This window comes from Scleropages formosus, chromosome 21 (assembly GCF_900964775.1).
Source record: "Scleropages formosus chromosome 21, fSclFor1.1, whole genome shotgun sequence".
NCBI classification, from domain to species: Eukaryota; Metazoa; Chordata; class Actinopteri; order Osteoglossiformes; family Osteoglossidae; genus Scleropages; species Scleropages formosus.
This window is the reverse complement of record NC_041826.1, coordinates 19,558,811-19,576,414: the sequence shown is the minus strand read 5'-3', so window position 1 is coordinate 19,576,414 and position 17,604 is coordinate 19,558,811. Positions and strand designations below refer to the sequence as shown.

The 17,604-nt window shown below is 42.5% G+C and overlaps 2 protein-coding genes across 3 annotated transcripts in view; one reads left to right on the top strand and one right to left on the bottom strand.

Annotated features, from left to right (window-relative positions):
* Window positions 1-5,237, top strand: part of lrtm2a (leucine-rich repeats and transmembrane domains 2a) — a 52,198-nt gene extending 46,961 nt beyond the window's left edge. For both annotated transcript variants that reach the window (XM_029247463.1, XM_018730207.1), the window contains one exon: window positions 1,047-5,237. In XM_029247463.1, the coding sequence (XP_029103296.1) occupies window positions 1,047-1,489 (443 nt within the window). In that variant the 3' untranslated portion in view covers window positions 1,490-5,237. The remainder of the gene's footprint in view (window positions 1-1,046) is intronic.
* The window catches only part of cacna2d4a (calcium channel, voltage-dependent, alpha 2/delta subunit 4a), an 85,339-nt gene that overhangs the window by 43,780 nt on the left and 23,955 nt on the right, over window positions 1-17,604 (bottom strand). The window contains exons 16-28 of the mRNA XM_029247497.1: window positions 17,401-17,481; window positions 17,183-17,257; window positions 16,957-17,043; window positions 16,262-16,333; window positions 16,007-16,068; window positions 15,767-15,834; window positions 15,514-15,559; window positions 14,992-15,089; window positions 14,803-14,896; window positions 14,606-14,698; window positions 11,003-11,130; window positions 10,675-10,749; window positions 9,503-9,571 (exon numbers count right to left, since the gene is read on the bottom strand). Of these exons, the coding sequence (XP_029103330.1) occupies window positions 9,503-9,571; window positions 10,675-10,749; window positions 11,003-11,130; window positions 14,606-14,698; window positions 14,803-14,896; window positions 14,992-15,089; window positions 15,514-15,559; window positions 15,767-15,834; window positions 16,007-16,068; window positions 16,262-16,333; window positions 16,957-17,043; window positions 17,183-17,257; window positions 17,401-17,481 (1,048 nt within the window). The remainder of the gene's footprint in view (window positions 1-9,502; window positions 9,572-10,674; window positions 10,750-11,002; window positions 11,131-14,605; window positions 14,699-14,802; window positions 14,897-14,991; window positions 15,090-15,513; window positions 15,560-15,766; window positions 15,835-16,006; window positions 16,069-16,261; window positions 16,334-16,956; window positions 17,044-17,182; window positions 17,258-17,400; window positions 17,482-17,604) is intronic.

Sequence of the window (17,604 nt, the reverse complement as noted above, 5' to 3'; positions counted from 1 at the left end):
TGCATCCCACCCTAGGTTTGCCATTGTCCTTCACCCTAACTCCCACCCACCCTATATTCTGCACGCCGTCCAATTCCCTGGCCTCTAGTCTATCTGTCATTGCTGTCTCTTTTGAAGCTGTAATTGGGATTGACTGAATTTGTCTGTTTAAAACTGTTTATGCGTGTGCAATTGTGTGCATGTACACGTGTGAGCACACTCCTCTACGGATTTATTCATTCTGTACATCTGTTCTTTTTTAATCACTGAGGGGAAAAAAAACACATTTTTGCCTCACTGAGTTTGCCTCCCTTATAATCATCCTCAGAGGATTTTATGAGGAAATAAGCCTTTTTAGTTTTTCCAGTTTTAACCACTTGCTCTCCACCTTTGGTTCACTGTGGCCTCAACATCTTCTACTGTCACCACTAGGCCAGACCCCCCCCCCCGAGAAACATGCTAAGAAACATTCTTACTACTATTTCATTAACTTTCACTTAGTTGACATCAAGTAACACTATAAAGCAGTTTATTCTTGCTGTTTTAATTTGTCGTAAATACCTTGGTAATACAGGGCAATACAGCAAGAATGCGATTTAATCTGAGAACCTTCAGATAGTCTTCAGTCGCTATGCTACCTTCTGTTGCTAGGCATGACACGTGAAATACTGTTGTCCTCCACAAGCTGACAGATGAGCCACAGTGACAACAGTGATTCACACATTCACTCACATACCACCAGTGTTACTTTACAATAACTGCACACTCCTGTATCTAGTAACCGAAGCTGCCTCTAACATCAATTACAGGAACACGGGATTGAGTTCTAACTCAAGAATCCTAGGTGTCCATTACCACCTAATCCATATATCAAATTCTTCGTTTTTATGACTGATCGCAAAGAGCAATAAGACAAATGACTCTTCACAGCAACTGTAATGAACACTGGACAAAGTGCATCGGTGATGCATTTTTCCTTATCACGATGCCTGATGTGTGCTTTATGTGACATGGTGACCTTGGAGTTCATCATCTTTCTCCCTCCCACCCCTCTCTGGGGGGAGCAGGTGGGAGGGTGGATGCTGTCGAGTGCACCCTCCCCAAGGACCTGCGTGGGCGGGACATCAGGGGTGTACCAGTGGAGATGTTCAACTACTGCCTCCAGCTGGAGGATGAGAATGGGGGGACACGAGGGGGCACGCCACCCTGCGGTAGGGCCAGCCCCCCAACTGCTGCCCAGCCCTCGGAGGGCCCACCCCCAGCGACAGCGGACTGTGTGCGACAGCGGTACCGGCCGGTAAGCGTAAGGCGGGCCATCGGCACGGTGGTCATTGCCGGTGTCGTGTGCGGCATCGTGTGCATCATGATGGTGGCAGCGGCTGCCTACGGCTGCATCTATGCATCACTCATGGCGAAGTACCAGCGCGAGCTGAAGAAGAGGCAGCCATTGATGGGGGACGGTGATGGTGATGGTGACCAGGAGGAGAAGCAGATCTCCTCAGTGGCTTAGAGCAGAGGTGTATTGAGAAGCCACATGGATGTCTCCTATGATGCGATCCTGTTGGTCTTTTCTGTCTTGTCTTATTCCATGTTTGGAGGATTACTTCCTTGCTCAGTCACTGGGCCGACTCCTGTCCTCCAGTCAACTCCCTGCCTAAAATCTCTGTAAGGGGGTTCCTCCTCCTGTAACCAGCTTTCTGAAAGCCCGGTACCACTAGGCACATTGGAGGGTCAGAAACAGACATCAGTTTATGCACTCGAATTTTAACTGCTATGAACCCCTTTAACATGACAACACAGAGAACTGTGAATGAAAACAAAGAAACCATGACCCTCCGTACCCCTCACATGTCTTCTGTTCGAAGCTCCTTGGCGGAAATTTAATAAAGGGAGGATTAGAGGACCCCACTGTTTTCTTCTACTCTCCAGCTCGTCCCCTTTCGGAGAAGCGCAGTGTCAGGGAACTAGAAATTTGTCCTCCATCTTGAAGGCATTACTGCAGCCTGAGCAGTTCCAGGCAGGTCTGCACTGGACCGCCATGTCTCTCTGTCTCTGCATCTGGAGCATCTCATCAGTGACAATAATACAGATGAGCTTGTATTTCGGAGATCACCTCTATACTGTACAGTATAATACCATATTCTCTGCCATGTGATATGACCTCCATTTCTTCTGTACAATTTTCATTTTCATATTTCATCATTAATTTCTAAACTTTTTCATCAAGGAGGATTAATTATTGTCATTAGTTTTTTAGCATTTGGACAGATCTTCATAAGAAAAATTATATACAGTAAATGCTAATGACATTAGCAGTTCATAGGTGAATGCTGTTTTGTTTGTTACATGTGTATTAGAGCTGTATTAAGCTAGATCTCAGTCCAGTGGATGGTATTTCCAGTCACTCTTCCAGGTCACCTGACTAGAACAGGAGAAGCGGAATACGCCTCCTGGGTATTCTGTCACCACGGAGACAGGCTAGAATTGGGGAGATGGCTGAGGTTTTAAGAGAAATGCTTCCTGTTCTGGAGGACATGCAGGTCAGTCAAAAGACCCTCCTTTTTGCCACACACACACACACCCTGTTATTTTGTGTTTTTTGTTCCTTTTTTTGAGATTAGAGGTGTTGCAGCCTTTTAGAGGTTGAACAATCAAGTCAGATGTTTGTCTTGTGTTATTGGACCACTTAGAACCACTGGAGTAGACAAGAGTTTCTTTTTGATGTTCTTGATATGAGCAGCTTCCATTCAGCCTCTCTCAGAGCACGCAACTCATCTCACGTAGTTCCAGCAGCCCTACAGTTCTCTCTCCTCTTAACAGGCAGACATTTTTAACTAAGTAACATCAGTGACTGGTACATTTTATTAAATGGTCTCTCAACCTACAGAAGGTACTAGAAATTTACTCCTCTGTAAAGGTCTGTTATTAATAAATAAAATATAGAATAAAGCAGGTTTTCAACCCAGAACACTCCAACATAAGGGATGTAATCAGGTCCGAGATGTATTTTTTATGCCCTTCAGTGCTGACGATGCTGCAGAGGGGACTAGACGTGGAATTCTTGACCTGAATCTGTCCTGATTCTGTGTAATACAAATGGTCCCTGCAGCTGTCTGCACACATCAAACACAAGTGGGACAAGGGATGGACTGGGGCACAGGAGAAAAGAAAAAGAACTTGTGCAGGTAAATCAGAGCTGGCCTATTGGGCTTCACTATCAGTCTTCCTGTGATGCTGCTTGCTGCTAGCTCCAGCCACATAGGTGCTGGCTCTGTACTGTATTTAAAGAGTCCTCTGACAGAACCTCTCAGCATGGGTGAAACTCTACCCACAACACTTGCACCCTATCTTGTTCTACTTCAACACTCAGTCCCCTTCTGCCACTGTTATACACACACACACACACACACACACACACACACACACAGAGGGTCTCTACACAGCCGCTGACCGTCTGACGGCAGAAGGAGGGAATGACTTGGACACGAGAGGCACTTGTTTCAGAATTTCTCATGGTCTTGGCTGTAAGTGTTGTGATTTACGCCAGCAAAATTGTTTTTTTTTGTCTCAGAGTGGTGCATTTTGGAATCATTATTCAAAAGGCATTTTTTTATTTGACTGTATGCTATGCAAACCTGTGAAGCTCCTGGAATAGGGCTGGGATGTTTGGAAGGAGTGGCAGTTGGATAGACTTGAGATGTAATTAAAACAATAATACATTTAGAAAAATTTGCCTAATGCTGACCATGTTAGGGTCATATCTCACAGAGGTTGTGATGTGCTATGAGACATATTTTATTAATAATATTGTTTGTTTAATACCAAGAAACCATAGGCCTGAAAACAGACGCTTTAAAAAAATAAAATATTGATGTCTATCGTGCATTCAACAAATTTTTTTTTCCCTGATTCAGAATAATTGTAACTCTCACTTCAAATGGTGCTCTAGTACTGTCGATTTCATGCGGGAGAAAACCTCACAAAAAAAACAAGGACCTGATCAACACTGGACACGCATTTGGGATTTACAAAGTGGAAAGCAGCTCCTTTCAAGAAACTACAGCGCCACCTGCAGGCACCAATGAGAACAGCACACAGAGCAGCAGTGCAAAGCAGACACAATATTCAGGAAACTTTAGAATCGTCAATGTGTTGCTAACTACATCTTGCTTGGAAAACATGAATAAACCACTAATCCGATTTGAAAAATAATGGCCCATAAGACATCAGTGAGATTCACAAACTATGTATTGTAACAGGGTGTTTGGTCAGTATTCAGTCTATTTGCATTTCTTACCAAAGAAAATGCCAGAATAATACAACATGTAACCTTTTACAGCTGAAGTGTGTTATGTTTCTGTGAATAGTGTGTCTTTGTGTCTGTTGTTATTTCATAAATTATCCTAAAATTACATTTACCAGTTAACCTTGAGCGTGTAGAAATATCTTGAGCGGTATATTTAAAAAATCTATAAAACCTATAGAATAATCTAAAACCTCAGAGTGACTCTGTGCTAAACCCAGTGTTACTTGTATTGTTTGTGAAATAACAATCGTAGAAAATACTAAGATGATTGTTGTTACTGAAATGGCCCCTCCCTGTGTACAGCCCATGTTGAGAAGGCTTTAATTTGCAGCTTTTTAGAAACGTAAAGGACGAGGATAAGCACTGAATTATTGGTGATTTGTTTTGAGGCCACAAAATGCACTTTATGGATGCTTAACACGCTAACAGTCATGTAAAACAAGACTATTTAGCATTCAGCAAGAGAGCAGCCAACTGTATAACAACAAAGCACTTTTAGTGTTTGCAAGTATTGCTGTAAAGATAAACTTTAAAACCAGATACTTAAGCTAGAAGTTATGGAGCAAATAGCACAGAATTTTTTCTCAGCCTCCTCTTTGTTATGGTTGCATCTTTCTTCCCCTTTGCCACATCTCCCAATGTTGACCTCTTAGCGGTTACTGAGCGCCATATCACGCTCCAATCCATGACTAACTATGATTCACTGTGTGTGGCCAGTTGGAGAAGGATAGCTTCTCCATTTCTGCTCTCGTGTGTTTAGACAGAGGGAGCTTCCCTGTGAAACAGGCTCTGTGCATCTCCTTCCAGTTTAATCATGTGTTTGATTATTTATTAGGTTTATCTTCTTCCGTTATTTTTTCTAAAGATGTTATAAAGAAGTTATATGGGATGAAACAAATTGCCTCTTTATTTTTTGCTCAATATTAAAACTTGTTTGAAATACTGTTTGTTGGTTGTGGAAATAGACATGTTGATAATAAAGAATGTATTTCCTTAAATCATGGTGTCACATATGTACTGGCTGCACATGTAACATCACCTACTAGCTGGAATCCTTCAGTATCACAGTGAGTAGCACTGGTGCCTTACTGTGCCTGAGCTGAGGATTTGGATATGGGTTCAAATGCAGCTCAGTCTGTGTGTAGTTTGCTTTTTCATTATGTCAATGTAGGCTTCCTCAGGATGCTCTAGTTTCCTCCCATAGTCCAAAGACATGTTTCAGATGACCTGGAGACTCTAAACTGCCCATAGCGTTGGAATGTGTAAGTGAACGAGTGTGTGTTCAAAGTGTACCCTGTGCTTCTGAGATGGGCTCTGGTCCACCATGACCTTGCAGCAGACAAGCAGTTATTGATTATGGCTGCATGGATGGATATTATTACATTGCTTAGTCAACACTTTGATCCAAAGCAATTACAATTCAGAACAGCAGAATTCTTCCAAGGACTGAGACAAGTAGTAGCCATATGAACAGTCCTAATGACAACTTTGCACAGAACTGCAGATGACAGCTGGGCTCACTACAACCACGCTGTTATAGAAAGCAAGAGGCCTTTTCTGAACCCTAGTGAACCACAGAAATAGGTCTCTTATAGTGTTGCCCCCCCTCCTTAAAACACTGTTTCGGTGGACCTACACACATGTGCTTGACACTCTCTATTTTGTCCACAGACAGACAGTAATGAGCAGAAGAATTACAGGTTGTCTACAAGTGAGACTAATGACAGTTCATATCTTCCCCCCTACAGGTATAATTACACATAGAATTAGAAAATTATAGCCTGCAATTAAATTTTTAAGAGATGTATTTTATAGCTACAACTGAAAGGTAATAACACATTGCAAATTATACCACTTTACTTGAAGTTACTACTAAAAAAATGTAGTCTGCAGCACATTTAAAGTTGATCACATTCTCCCATAATCAGACATATATATCATTTGCTGCTTCACCCAAAGTTTCAACAACTCAATCTATCATACACACCTTTCTCTGTCATTCGTATCTATATCCATCACACAGCCACAACCCAGAGTCAAAGTGTGAAATTCAGCACTGATGCAGCCATTGCTGTGAGGGGTGCAGAGATGAAGGGTAAGTTCAGTCATGACTTCGGGTTAACATTGTGCTGACCTTGCTCAGGAGTATAATGCAGATTTTGCCATCTCCCAATTACAGCTCATTGCTAACCCCAACCCAACAACCTGTGTCACTCCTTGATTTCTATGTTGCATCTGAAATCTTCCTCTCTGTTAGAGGCCCCTTTTAATTAATCCATAGTTGGTAGCTTTTTGGCACCATTATGTGTGATACTAGGGTATGAGGCATGAAAGAGTGACAAAAAGCCAACCTAGGTATAGCTCCCAGGAGGGTATTTGCTTTTGAACCTTTTATAAAAGGTACCTATTCTTAATTGCCTTTATAAATTCCCAGGTGTATACAATCTTGAAAAAAATATATTGTAATATAATAGTAGATACAGTGCTGTGAAAAAGTATTTGCCCCTTCCTTATTTTTTTGCATATTTGTCACAGTTAAATGTTTGAGATCATCAAACAAATTTTAATATTACACAAACATAACCCGAGTAAATACAAAATGCAGTTTTTAAATGATGTTTTCATTTATTTAGGGAAAAAAGCTGTTCAAACCTACCTGGCCCTATGTGAAAAAGTAATTGCCCCCTAAACCTAATAACTGGTTGTGCCACCCTTGGCGGCAACAACTGCAATCAAGCGTTTGCGATAACTGGCAATGAGTCTTTCACATCGCTGTGGAGGAATTTTGGCCCACTCTTCTTTGCAGAATTGTTTTAATTCAGCCACATTGGAGGGTTTTCGAGCATGAACGGCCTGTTTAAGGTCATGCCACAGCATCTCAATCGGATTTAAGTCCGGACTTTGACTAGGCCACTCCAAAACCTTAATTTTGGAGCCATTCAGAGGTGGACTTGCTGGTGTGTGTGTGTCCTGCTGCATAACCCAAGTGCGCTTGAGCTTGAGATTGCGAACTGATGGCCGGACATTCTCCTTCAGGATTTTCTGGTAGAGCGCAGAATTCATGGTTCCATCAATTATGGCAAGTCGTCCAGGTCCTGAAGCTGCAAAGCAGCCCCAGACCATCACACTACCACCACCATGTTTGACTGTTAGTTTTACACCAGATGTAACGGGACGCACACCTTCCAAAAAGTTCAACTTTTCTCTCATCAGTCCACAGAATATTTGCCCAAAAGTCTTGGGGATAATCAAGATGTTTGGCAAATGTGAGACGAGCCTTTGTGTTCGTTTTGGTCAGCAGTGGCTTTTGCCTTGGAACTCTCCCATGGATGCCATTTTTGCCCAGTCTCTTTCTTACTGTTGAATCATGAACACTGACCTTAACTAAGGCAAATGAGGCCTGCAGTTCTTTAGATGTTGTTCTGGGTTCTTTTATGAGCTCCTGGATGAGTTGTCGTTGCGCTCTTGGAGTAATTTTGGTAGGCCGGCCACTCCTGGGAAGGTTCACCACTGTTCCAAGTTTTCTCCATTTGTGGATAATGGCTCTCACTATGGTTCGCTGGAGTCCCAAAGCCTTAGAAATGGCTTTGTAACCCTTTCCAGACTGATACATGTCAATTACTTTGTTTCTCATCTGTTCTTAAATTTCTTTAGATCGCAGCATGATGTGTTGCTTTTTGAGATCTTTTAGCATGCTTCACTTTGTCAGACAGGTTCTGTTTAAGTGATTTCTTGATTCAACAGGTCTGGCAGTAATCAGGCCTGGGTGTGGCAAGTGAAATTTAACTCAGCTTTCCAAAAAGGGGGGGGGGGGGGCAATTGCTTTTTCACATAGGGCCAGATAGATTTGGACAGCTTTTTTCCCTTAATAAATGAAATCATCATTTAAAACTGAATTTTGTATTTACTCGAGTTATCTTTGTGTAATATTAAAATTTGTTTGATGATCTCAATCATTTAACTGTGACAAATATGGGGGAGGGGGGGGGGGCAAATACTTTTTTCACAGCACTGTATTGTATGGATATAAGGGGGGGGGGGTGTGATGGCACAGGGGGTTTAGCCAGAGCTCATTGTATCGCGGGTCTGTCGTTCAAATCCTGCTTGGGGTGCTTCGCATGGGATGCCCGTCTGCCGCGGAGTGTGTCCCCTTCCCCCTTTGGCCTTGTGTTGCTGAGTTAGGCTCCCGTTTGCCCCGACCTTGCACAGGACAAGCGGTTGTGGACATTGTGTGTGTGTGTAATATTATATATATATACAGTATATAATATGTTATATATCTTGCTTTGTGGGGGTGCAGTGGGTTGGACCTGGTCCTGCTCTCTGGTGGGTCTGGGGTTCGAGTCCGGCTTGGGGTGCCTTGTGACGGACTGGCGTCCCGTCCTGGGTATGTCCCCCCTCCCTACAGCCTTACGCCCTGTGTTGCCAGGTTAGGCTCCGGCTCCCCGCAACCCTGTATGGGACAAGTGGTTCAGATGATTGTGTGTGTGTGTGTGTGTGTGTGTGTGTATCTTGCTTTGTGACAGTTTGGGTTCTTTTTGTTTCCTGTATACTGCATCTGAACAGACATACTGTACATTTGCTTGATTAGACGGCATTATTATGTCATTTGAGGGGGGCGCGGTGGCACAGTGGGTTGGACCGGGTCCTGCTCTTTGGTGGGTCTGGGGTTTGAGTCCTGCTTGGGGTGCCTTGCGGCGGACTGGCGTCCCGTCCTGGGTGTGTCCCCTCCCCCTCCGGCCTTACGCCCTGTATTGCCGGGTAGGCTCCGGTTCCCCGCGACCCCATATGGGACAAGCGGTTCAGACGATGTGTGTGTGTGTGTATTATGTCATTTGGTTTGCATATTTTATCATTACAGGAAAGAAAAAGTCATGTAAACCCACCCCCCACTGTTCTGCAACTGGTTGCTCCCAAAACCTGGCACACCCTTGCATGCTTCAACAATTCAATCAGAAAGCTTGCACACAATTCACCATTTTGTGTTCTCAAAAGCCTACATAATTGAATGCAAAAAGACAAGTGGATGTCACAGCTGTATTTCTGAAACTTAACTATTTCTTCATTAAAATAACTGCCATACATGGGCAAGAGGAATACATTGCATAATGTAGCCAGCACTCCACACAGAAACAGTGAGTTTACAGGACAAATGTAACTTGAAAATATGGCTGACAGCAGTGTCAGGAGCGGAATCTGACCCATAGGGTGCCTTACCTGCAGCAACAGCCACCTTCTTGTTGACTGTCACGGTCACGACAGTACTGGCAATGACTATCTTTCCATCTGTTGAGAAGAGACAGAAGTTTGATCACAGGACAAACTATGTGTACCAACTGACTCTGTGCTATATATATTTCAGCCTAAGACACGAGGTAAAGACAATTAAGGGTCATTCGGGCTCATAGGCAGGGATATTTTCAGGGAGCTCCATTTATGAATCCACATAATTGTGAAGAGCATTCTCACAGGGAACAACCTGGTAATACAGTATTCCAGAGTCATTGTAACTGACCAGAAACAAGTGTTACATGGTTACTCTGATTTGTTCTGAAAATGTAGGCCTGTAATGCTTTCTTGAAGCAAAAAAGTTAGGGTACTTTGAGTTTGAAACTACTGCTTTAGAATGTAATAATATAATAATCCACTGTTGATTACTGGGAACTCTTGGGAATCTTAAGCAGTGTTGCTAATGATGAGAAACTTCTAGGTGACATTAGACATTACCTATGCCTCCATGGCTCTGAAACACATCAATTCTCACAAAGAATGCATGGTGTGATGAACAGCAAAGAAATGATATGGTAGCTATCACCATGTTGCCCCTGTGATGGGACTGATTCTGAAGAAGTCTCAAACTGATTTTGTCAACAGGATTACTCCAAGGATTTGTATTGAGGCACATAAGTTTTCACGGGTGTCTTGTGAGCAAGGCACATAACTGCTGAGCTTCATAGAGAAGAATACTGAATAATGGCTAAGAAAGACAGGAATGAAGATATGATAAAGCAGAGACTGGACAAGGATTTTTTAACAAGACACCAGGTATGAAATACAATGGAACACCCATGCTGTACGCTCAAGACTGTACGTGGAGGGTTGTAAACCTGGCTAAGATATGAATACAGAGTGGAGTGAAGAGGCTGATAAATCTTTTGTGTCTGTATGTCCACACCCATAAAGCAGCAACTTGGAGACTTCAAAGCAAGACATCCCTTCTCCGTCTCTAAACCTGCAGTTGCCTGACAGGTAGATAAGTGACTCCTGTATCAGAAGCTTGAGATGATAACAGCTGGGCCATGCAGCGTAGCCATGAGGTAGTGCAAAGAGTGTAGGCCTATGCAGAGATGCAAGAGCATGCTACAGCACCAGTGGAGCTGCTTAAATACCGTCCTTGTACTCCTGCTCAAGGTCCTCTGTTCTGAGGGAATCATTATAGTCGTACTCATAGTCCTTGAAAACATCTGAGGAGAGTTGGAACCCTTTCAGTGCCCTTTATGAACAGGGTACACAGAGCTGACACACCAAGACAGAAATGCACTGTATTAATGAGTTAAATTAACAAAGCACTGAATATATCACAAGATCCTCTTGTGTCTTAAGGATTATAGCTGTGCAGAATATAGTTACTATTATGAAATTACAGGATGTCTACAGCAAGGCAGCACCACCACTGTTACCATGGTGACTGCCATGAAGGGATTTGCTGGCTGGTACCTCGGGTGTCCTCTCTGGGAATGTAGAAGAGGAAGTTGCCAGGGGGGTTCTCTGCTGCCCGACGATACCACAAGGGAAAATGGTCCATGGTGAAGATACTCTCCTTGTCTGAATTGGTCAGGAACTTCCTGAAGAGCCAGAAAATCACGGGGAGAAAGGGGGAGGCAAGATCAATTGGCTAACAGCATAACTTAAAGGCTCACTGTAAGTTTACTTTTTGTATTACATCTCCAGTGACCAATACTATAGAAAAGCTTTGTTTTCTCATTAACACCAAGTCTGTTTTTAGCCAAATATTAAGCACAGGTTATTTTTACCCACATTATTAGTGCCATTTTCTTCCTCAGCCATACTTTGCGTTAAACATGAAATATACAATTTGTACAATTTGTACAATATATAATTTGTATTAGCATGCAGTTTCAGTTAACCCCATCTACAGCTCCTAGAATCAGGGTTCTACACCATGAATGAATCCACACTAACAATAACCCATTCATGACAGATGACCTGAACCTCACTCTGTAGCATCAAGAGCTTACCCATTTCTTCAGGAGTGGCCTGATAACAACCATTAATTTCCTCACTCAGATTACAGTCTCGGCAGGCCCATTAGGGTCAACTGTTCCCAACTCACAGGAGGATAGTGGCATAATGGGATATATGTAATCAGATTAGACAAGGTGGACAGTTAACAGCCACAGTGGGGCACTAACAGCTCAGAGCAGTGCTGCTTTGGCAATGCCACTGGCCCCTGGCCCTCGGCCCCGAGCAACGTGTGAAGAGATGACTGTCCATGAGTTCATCCATAAGCAACCAGTACTGCGATTGCTGTTTCTGAAGACATTGTTTAAACAGAGTTCCATGCAGCAAGAGTCACCTACAATGTTTTTAGCACACATTCTAGTTGAAAATAAATGTGTATGGATCACAGTTCTGCAATAACCTGACAGCTGCATTGGTAGAGGAAGCTAGGCTATTTGAAATTTATTATTTACTGTCCTTAATATTATTTTGTAAGACAGAGATTGCCTATCAAGTTGTCAACAACATACAGTGCCTCCAGAAACGTGTGTCCTTAGTGTTGACAGGGGTGTGTCCACTGTTGCTGTGACTGAGCTCATTTATTTGGTTTCTCATCATCCTGTAGGTTGTTTTCCTTCACTTTTGCAAGGATTAAAGTCTTTTTGACAGAATCAAATCTTTGTACGTGTTCAGAATATGATGCTCAAATGATGAAACTTAGGTTTTCTAATGAAAAGTTTTGGCTTGATCCAAACATTTTCCTGGCTATCTACTGTATCCTTAAACTGCTCATCCAGCACCACAATTTAAAAGCAAAATTTTCTGATCTTGTTTTTGAAAACTCCATCTTTCATATCCATATAGCGCTATAGAAAATGCTAATGCAAGAAGCACACACACACACACACTTTCAGAACCGCTCATCCCATACAGGGTCACAGGGAAAGGGAGCCAACCCGGTAACACAGGGCATAAGGCCGGAGGGGACACACCCAGGACAGGACGCCAGTCCGTCGCAAGGCACCCCAAGCAGGACTCGAACCCCAGACCCACCGGAGAGCAGGACTGTGGTCCAACCCACCGCGCCACCACACCTCCTATGCAAGAAGCATTTCAATCTTAATTTTGTGGATACATCAGCACATCTCAGGATCTTTTCCCAGAACATAGCACTACCCGTGCTTATATTTTCCTTATACAGTATTGTTATTTAATGGGGGTGCGGTGGCGCAGTGGGTTGGACCACAGTCCTGCTCTCCGGTGGGTCTGGGGTTCGAGTCCTGCTTGGGGTGCCTTGCGACGGACTGGCGTCCCGTCCTGGGTGTGTCCCCTCCCCCTCCGGCCTTGCGCCCTGTGTTACCGGGTAGGCTCCGGTTCCCCGTGACCCCGTATGGGACAAGCGGTTCTGAAAATGTGTGTGTGTGTATTGTTATTTATTTAGCTGTAAATCTTAAACTTCCAAAATGATCATGTTTTACACACCTGATTCTACTGACCTACTTGGTTTAATCAGTCTAACTTGGGGGTTCACTTATTTTTGCACCAGCACTACTTCTGTTTTTCCTAATACAGACATCATTTCCAGTAAACCAAAACATGAAATTGGTAATTACACACCTATATGTGATGAGAAAGACTAGTTCTGAATAAATGACTTTTTGGTAAAACTAAGGGACACAAGCGGTTCACATAATATAGCCTGGTACTTAGTACCAGAGCAATTAAGGGTACCTTAATTGTAGTACCTTGCTCAAGGGTACTACATCAATAGGTGAAATTCAAACACTGGTCCTTCAAGTGCAGGAGGCAGCTCTACCCACTATGCTACCAGCTGCCCCTGCTGTATTGTGATTACTTTATTACCAGGCTAGTTTAATTAAGTAAGGCTATGAAGCTTGCTTACTTTAATTAATCTGTTAATTAAAAGTAGTATTAATAGTGCTTTCTCAGTTGCTTAAAGGACACATATCCCAAACATCTTAACTTACAGATAACTACTGTGGTACCTCCTGTCTGTAGTAGCTGATACCACTGTGCAAGTCACTAAGGTGGGCTGCTGGGTAACTATGGATAAATGTGTCTGGCACTACTTTCAGGTCCCATCTGTGGAGTTAATTAGCAGTCCATGTGTAAAGAGTGTGTAAATATGGCCCCTCAGCACTCATTCCAGGTTGCCTACCTGGAAAAGAATGAATGGCTAATGAGTGTTGGGACAGCTGATACAGAATGCCTGAAATTAAGCTACCTTATCAGTCCTCAGTGTTGCATGTGTGGAATAATGTAAAATGTAACAATTTTAAAGTCCCAGCTAAAGTTGCTTAAGGCTTAGCTGAAACTGTACCAGTTATCTCAGGACACAGTTTTTTGTTCATTTTGGGATGTTTTTCAGTCAGTGTCCCAAACATAGGATATGACATTGATTCATTTGGCCATGCTGTTCCTTTCTATCCTATGAACACCCAAGGTATTTTCCTGTTTTGTTCTGTTAAAGCTATGAAATTGCATACTTCAGCAGTACATTGCCAAACTGAGCCAGATACAATGATTATGTTCTACTGGTCAGTTTGCTATTGGCTTGTGTTTACAATATCACAATATTACTGGGTTTTAGTATCTGTACATGTGGAGATTATACTTCTATGGTGTACAAGCCTAAAACATTTACCCATTTTTGCTGAAGATATTTCAAATTGCTTATTGCATGCAATAATGCTGCTCGACTGAATAAGGAGATTAACCTTTAAATCGAAAGTGTCTTGCTGAGTTGTTCTTGCAGTTTCTTGGCATGAAACAGGATTGCAATACATGTGATTGTTTTGTTAAAAACAATAACTACTACAGGAAATATACATAAACATTACAGCTGTTAATTTTGCTTGTTTGTAGTTTGCTGAAGTATGTCACGTTTCTCCTGTCTAGAGTGCCTATATTCCGAGGCAGCTTACAATGTAGCAAAAAGGAAGTAGTTATGCCAAAACACAAGAATTACTGCTAGATATTTTGTCATTCTTGGGTAGCAGGTGGTGCAGTGATTAGGATGTATCTGCCAAGAAACAAATGTATTATGATGTCACTCACTTTGCAACTCTCTTCTCTGTGCCAACAAATCTGGTGATACGCATGAGGCCTGCTCGTGTCCCTAGGAATGATGTCTCTATGCCTTCCTCCACACTGAAGCCAAAGACAGGGGGTGAAGATACGTTAGAGCCAATTAATTTTCTAGGTACAGAACACACAACGTATGAAACTGATTAACAACATTTTTTTTAAAGTACCCAGTCTCATTGAGCAATAATGCTGTCCAATAAGCTTCCAATGGGGCAGTTACCACAGCATCAAAAAGGACTTCTTGCAAAAGTTCTTCATCACCTAGGATACAGTCACAACAATCACAAGCATTACACCACAGCCCTCAGTGTGATTTTCTCAAAAAAAAAAAAAAAAAAAAAAGTTCACAAACTCACATTCTAGATCTGGTTCCTTCCCTGTCAGGTAGCGGATGACAGCCTGCAGCTGGGTGTATTTGCGGTGTTGCGGGTCAATATCAGTCTCGCAGTAAGTCCTGCAGAAAATTCATGGGTTAGAAATTAATTTGGCTGGGAAAACCAGCTCTCCAGGTGGGTACCTCCACTCGCCAATCGGGAGTACCATGAAGTACTCCCTGTGATGACACATAAGAGAAACTACATGGAGTGGAGGTCTGCTGAAGAGGGCACTTGCAGCTTCTCTTTCACTTTTACAACCCAAGAGTAGTACGCTTGGTAATAGAACAAGCACAAAACAGCTCCCAAAGATACTGTTATAATGTGAGTAAGCTATTTTAGATAACGAAATTTGTTCCCACATTTTTAACCTACCTTAATGCCACATGATTACTATATGCATTCAACCATGCCTTTTAGTGATAATTATTCTTTTTATTCTAGCCCTATGCTGCAGACGGAAACCTTCCCAGACATACACAAAAAGAACCACCAGTAACTCACCATTCATGAGACAAAGTGACATCAGGCTGCATCAGGTCATGGAGGCCTGTGGGGTAGGGGAGACATCATAATCAATGGCTAGCAGAGGTATGGAACACTAAATACAGTAAGACTTGATCCTGTAACCTTATGGCTACAAATTCAGGCTCTTTAACAGGATTAAACCAACTACAAGCAAGGATGTGGGTGACAATGAATGCCTGCTGGCAGTCATCACGATACAGTTGCATTGAGCTGAAGGCCGCAGACATACCTTCCTCTATGGACACATTGCCCAGCAAGATGTATTTCCCATGGCCTCGTGTCAGAACTATGCCCAGGCTGCAAACACATAACGTATAAGTGGAAAATATTGGGGATTGCACATTGTAAACAGAGCTAAGTGATAGACATGAAATCCCAGGGCAGTAATGTATGGCTGAAAATGTTTTATAAATTGCATTTGTGCATTTTGGCTTTTATAAATGTTTGATACACTGCAGAACTACGATACCTGAATGGAGTTTCATTGATGGAAGTGTAGAAATAGTCATTTTTCAGAAAAAGAACCCTCCTCTGTTAGAAAAAAGAAAAGACCAGTGTAACACTGTGCCGTTCAGGGTTTTAATTCTCCACTTTGATTTAAAGATTTACACACAAATTCTTGTTCGTGATTAAATAATAGAAAAATCCATTCCCCAGACACCCAAGTTACTGCAGCCCTGTAGATACCTGATGGAAGGAGACTGTAGTGGGATGGGTCACTTACCCCTTTCTCCACTGTGGCTCTCACATCCAGGGATAGCGAGCCTGTCTCACCTTTCACCATGGCTGTCCTCAGCTGGGTAGCCAGCACACACACACACACACACACACACACACACACACACACACACACACACACACACACACAATATGGTAACAAATGCAAGTATACAAATACAGGCACAACAATAAAACAATACATTTTCTATCAAAAAGGCAAGTGGGAAGAACGTCAACAGCTGTTTCACCTTAAGGGTCGTACACTAGCATGGTCTCTTGCTACAGTTCAATGTTCCTGTAGAGAAATAAAACCAAACTATGGCCCACACACCATGGATGATGAATATCTCCACATAGGCACAGAAATCAGAGAAACATTGCAGCAGCATCTCTCTGTGACCACATTTCTCTCCACTAATTTAACAAGTACATGTTTATATAACAAAGAATTTATTGTATCCCCAAAATCAAACACCCACTCACCCACTGGAAATCTGGACCAGTTCTAATTAGTGTGGGCAGACAATGATCTAATCACCAACCAATTGCTATCTGTCAATGTGTGTGTATGTGTGAAAGGTATATTTATGTATGAACATATTGATGAGTTCAAGTATGCCTGTGTGTATGTGCATACACACACACACACACACACACACTTTACTGATGTGTATCTGTGGGTCTCCTCCTCACACTCACAATTTCATCAGTGTCCTCCCACTCCACCTCAGACAGGTCCACACTGTTGTAGTTAGGTTTTGGTTTCAGCTTCTTTCCTTCCTTGTACTACAAGTAGAAGAGGGCCACAGGACAAAGGTCAAAAAGAAGGTCAATCATCCCTCAGCTTTACACAGCTGACCTATCTGAAACATGTGTAACAGTTTGCACTATCTTTACTGTGTTAGAGAAACCTAGATGGTTTTACCAGTGGTCGGAGGTCAGGATGAGAGAGGATATAGCCATTGTTGGTGTTCAGGAAGGCGTAGCCATGTACTCCAAGCTGGAAAATTTAAGTGAAAAGGAAACATGAAAAGAAATGACAAAACACACACCTCATTTACTATTAGCAGTTCACAAAAATGGTTTAACATGACTATATTTTTCTGTAATAAAAGCAAAAGAGTAAACAGTGAGATGTGGAACCTTGTAACGGGGGGCCAGCTTCATGAGTTCCCTAAGTGGAACGTCTGTCCCCACCACTCCCAGGAGAATACCGTGAGATCGCTGAACACATACAAAGAAAAAAAAAAAAAACATGTAGGGTAACCAGAGTCTCCAGAGACACACAAGACAGCTGCTTGGCCACAAGGTTGAAACCTGAATTACTCTATGGAAACTATATTACTG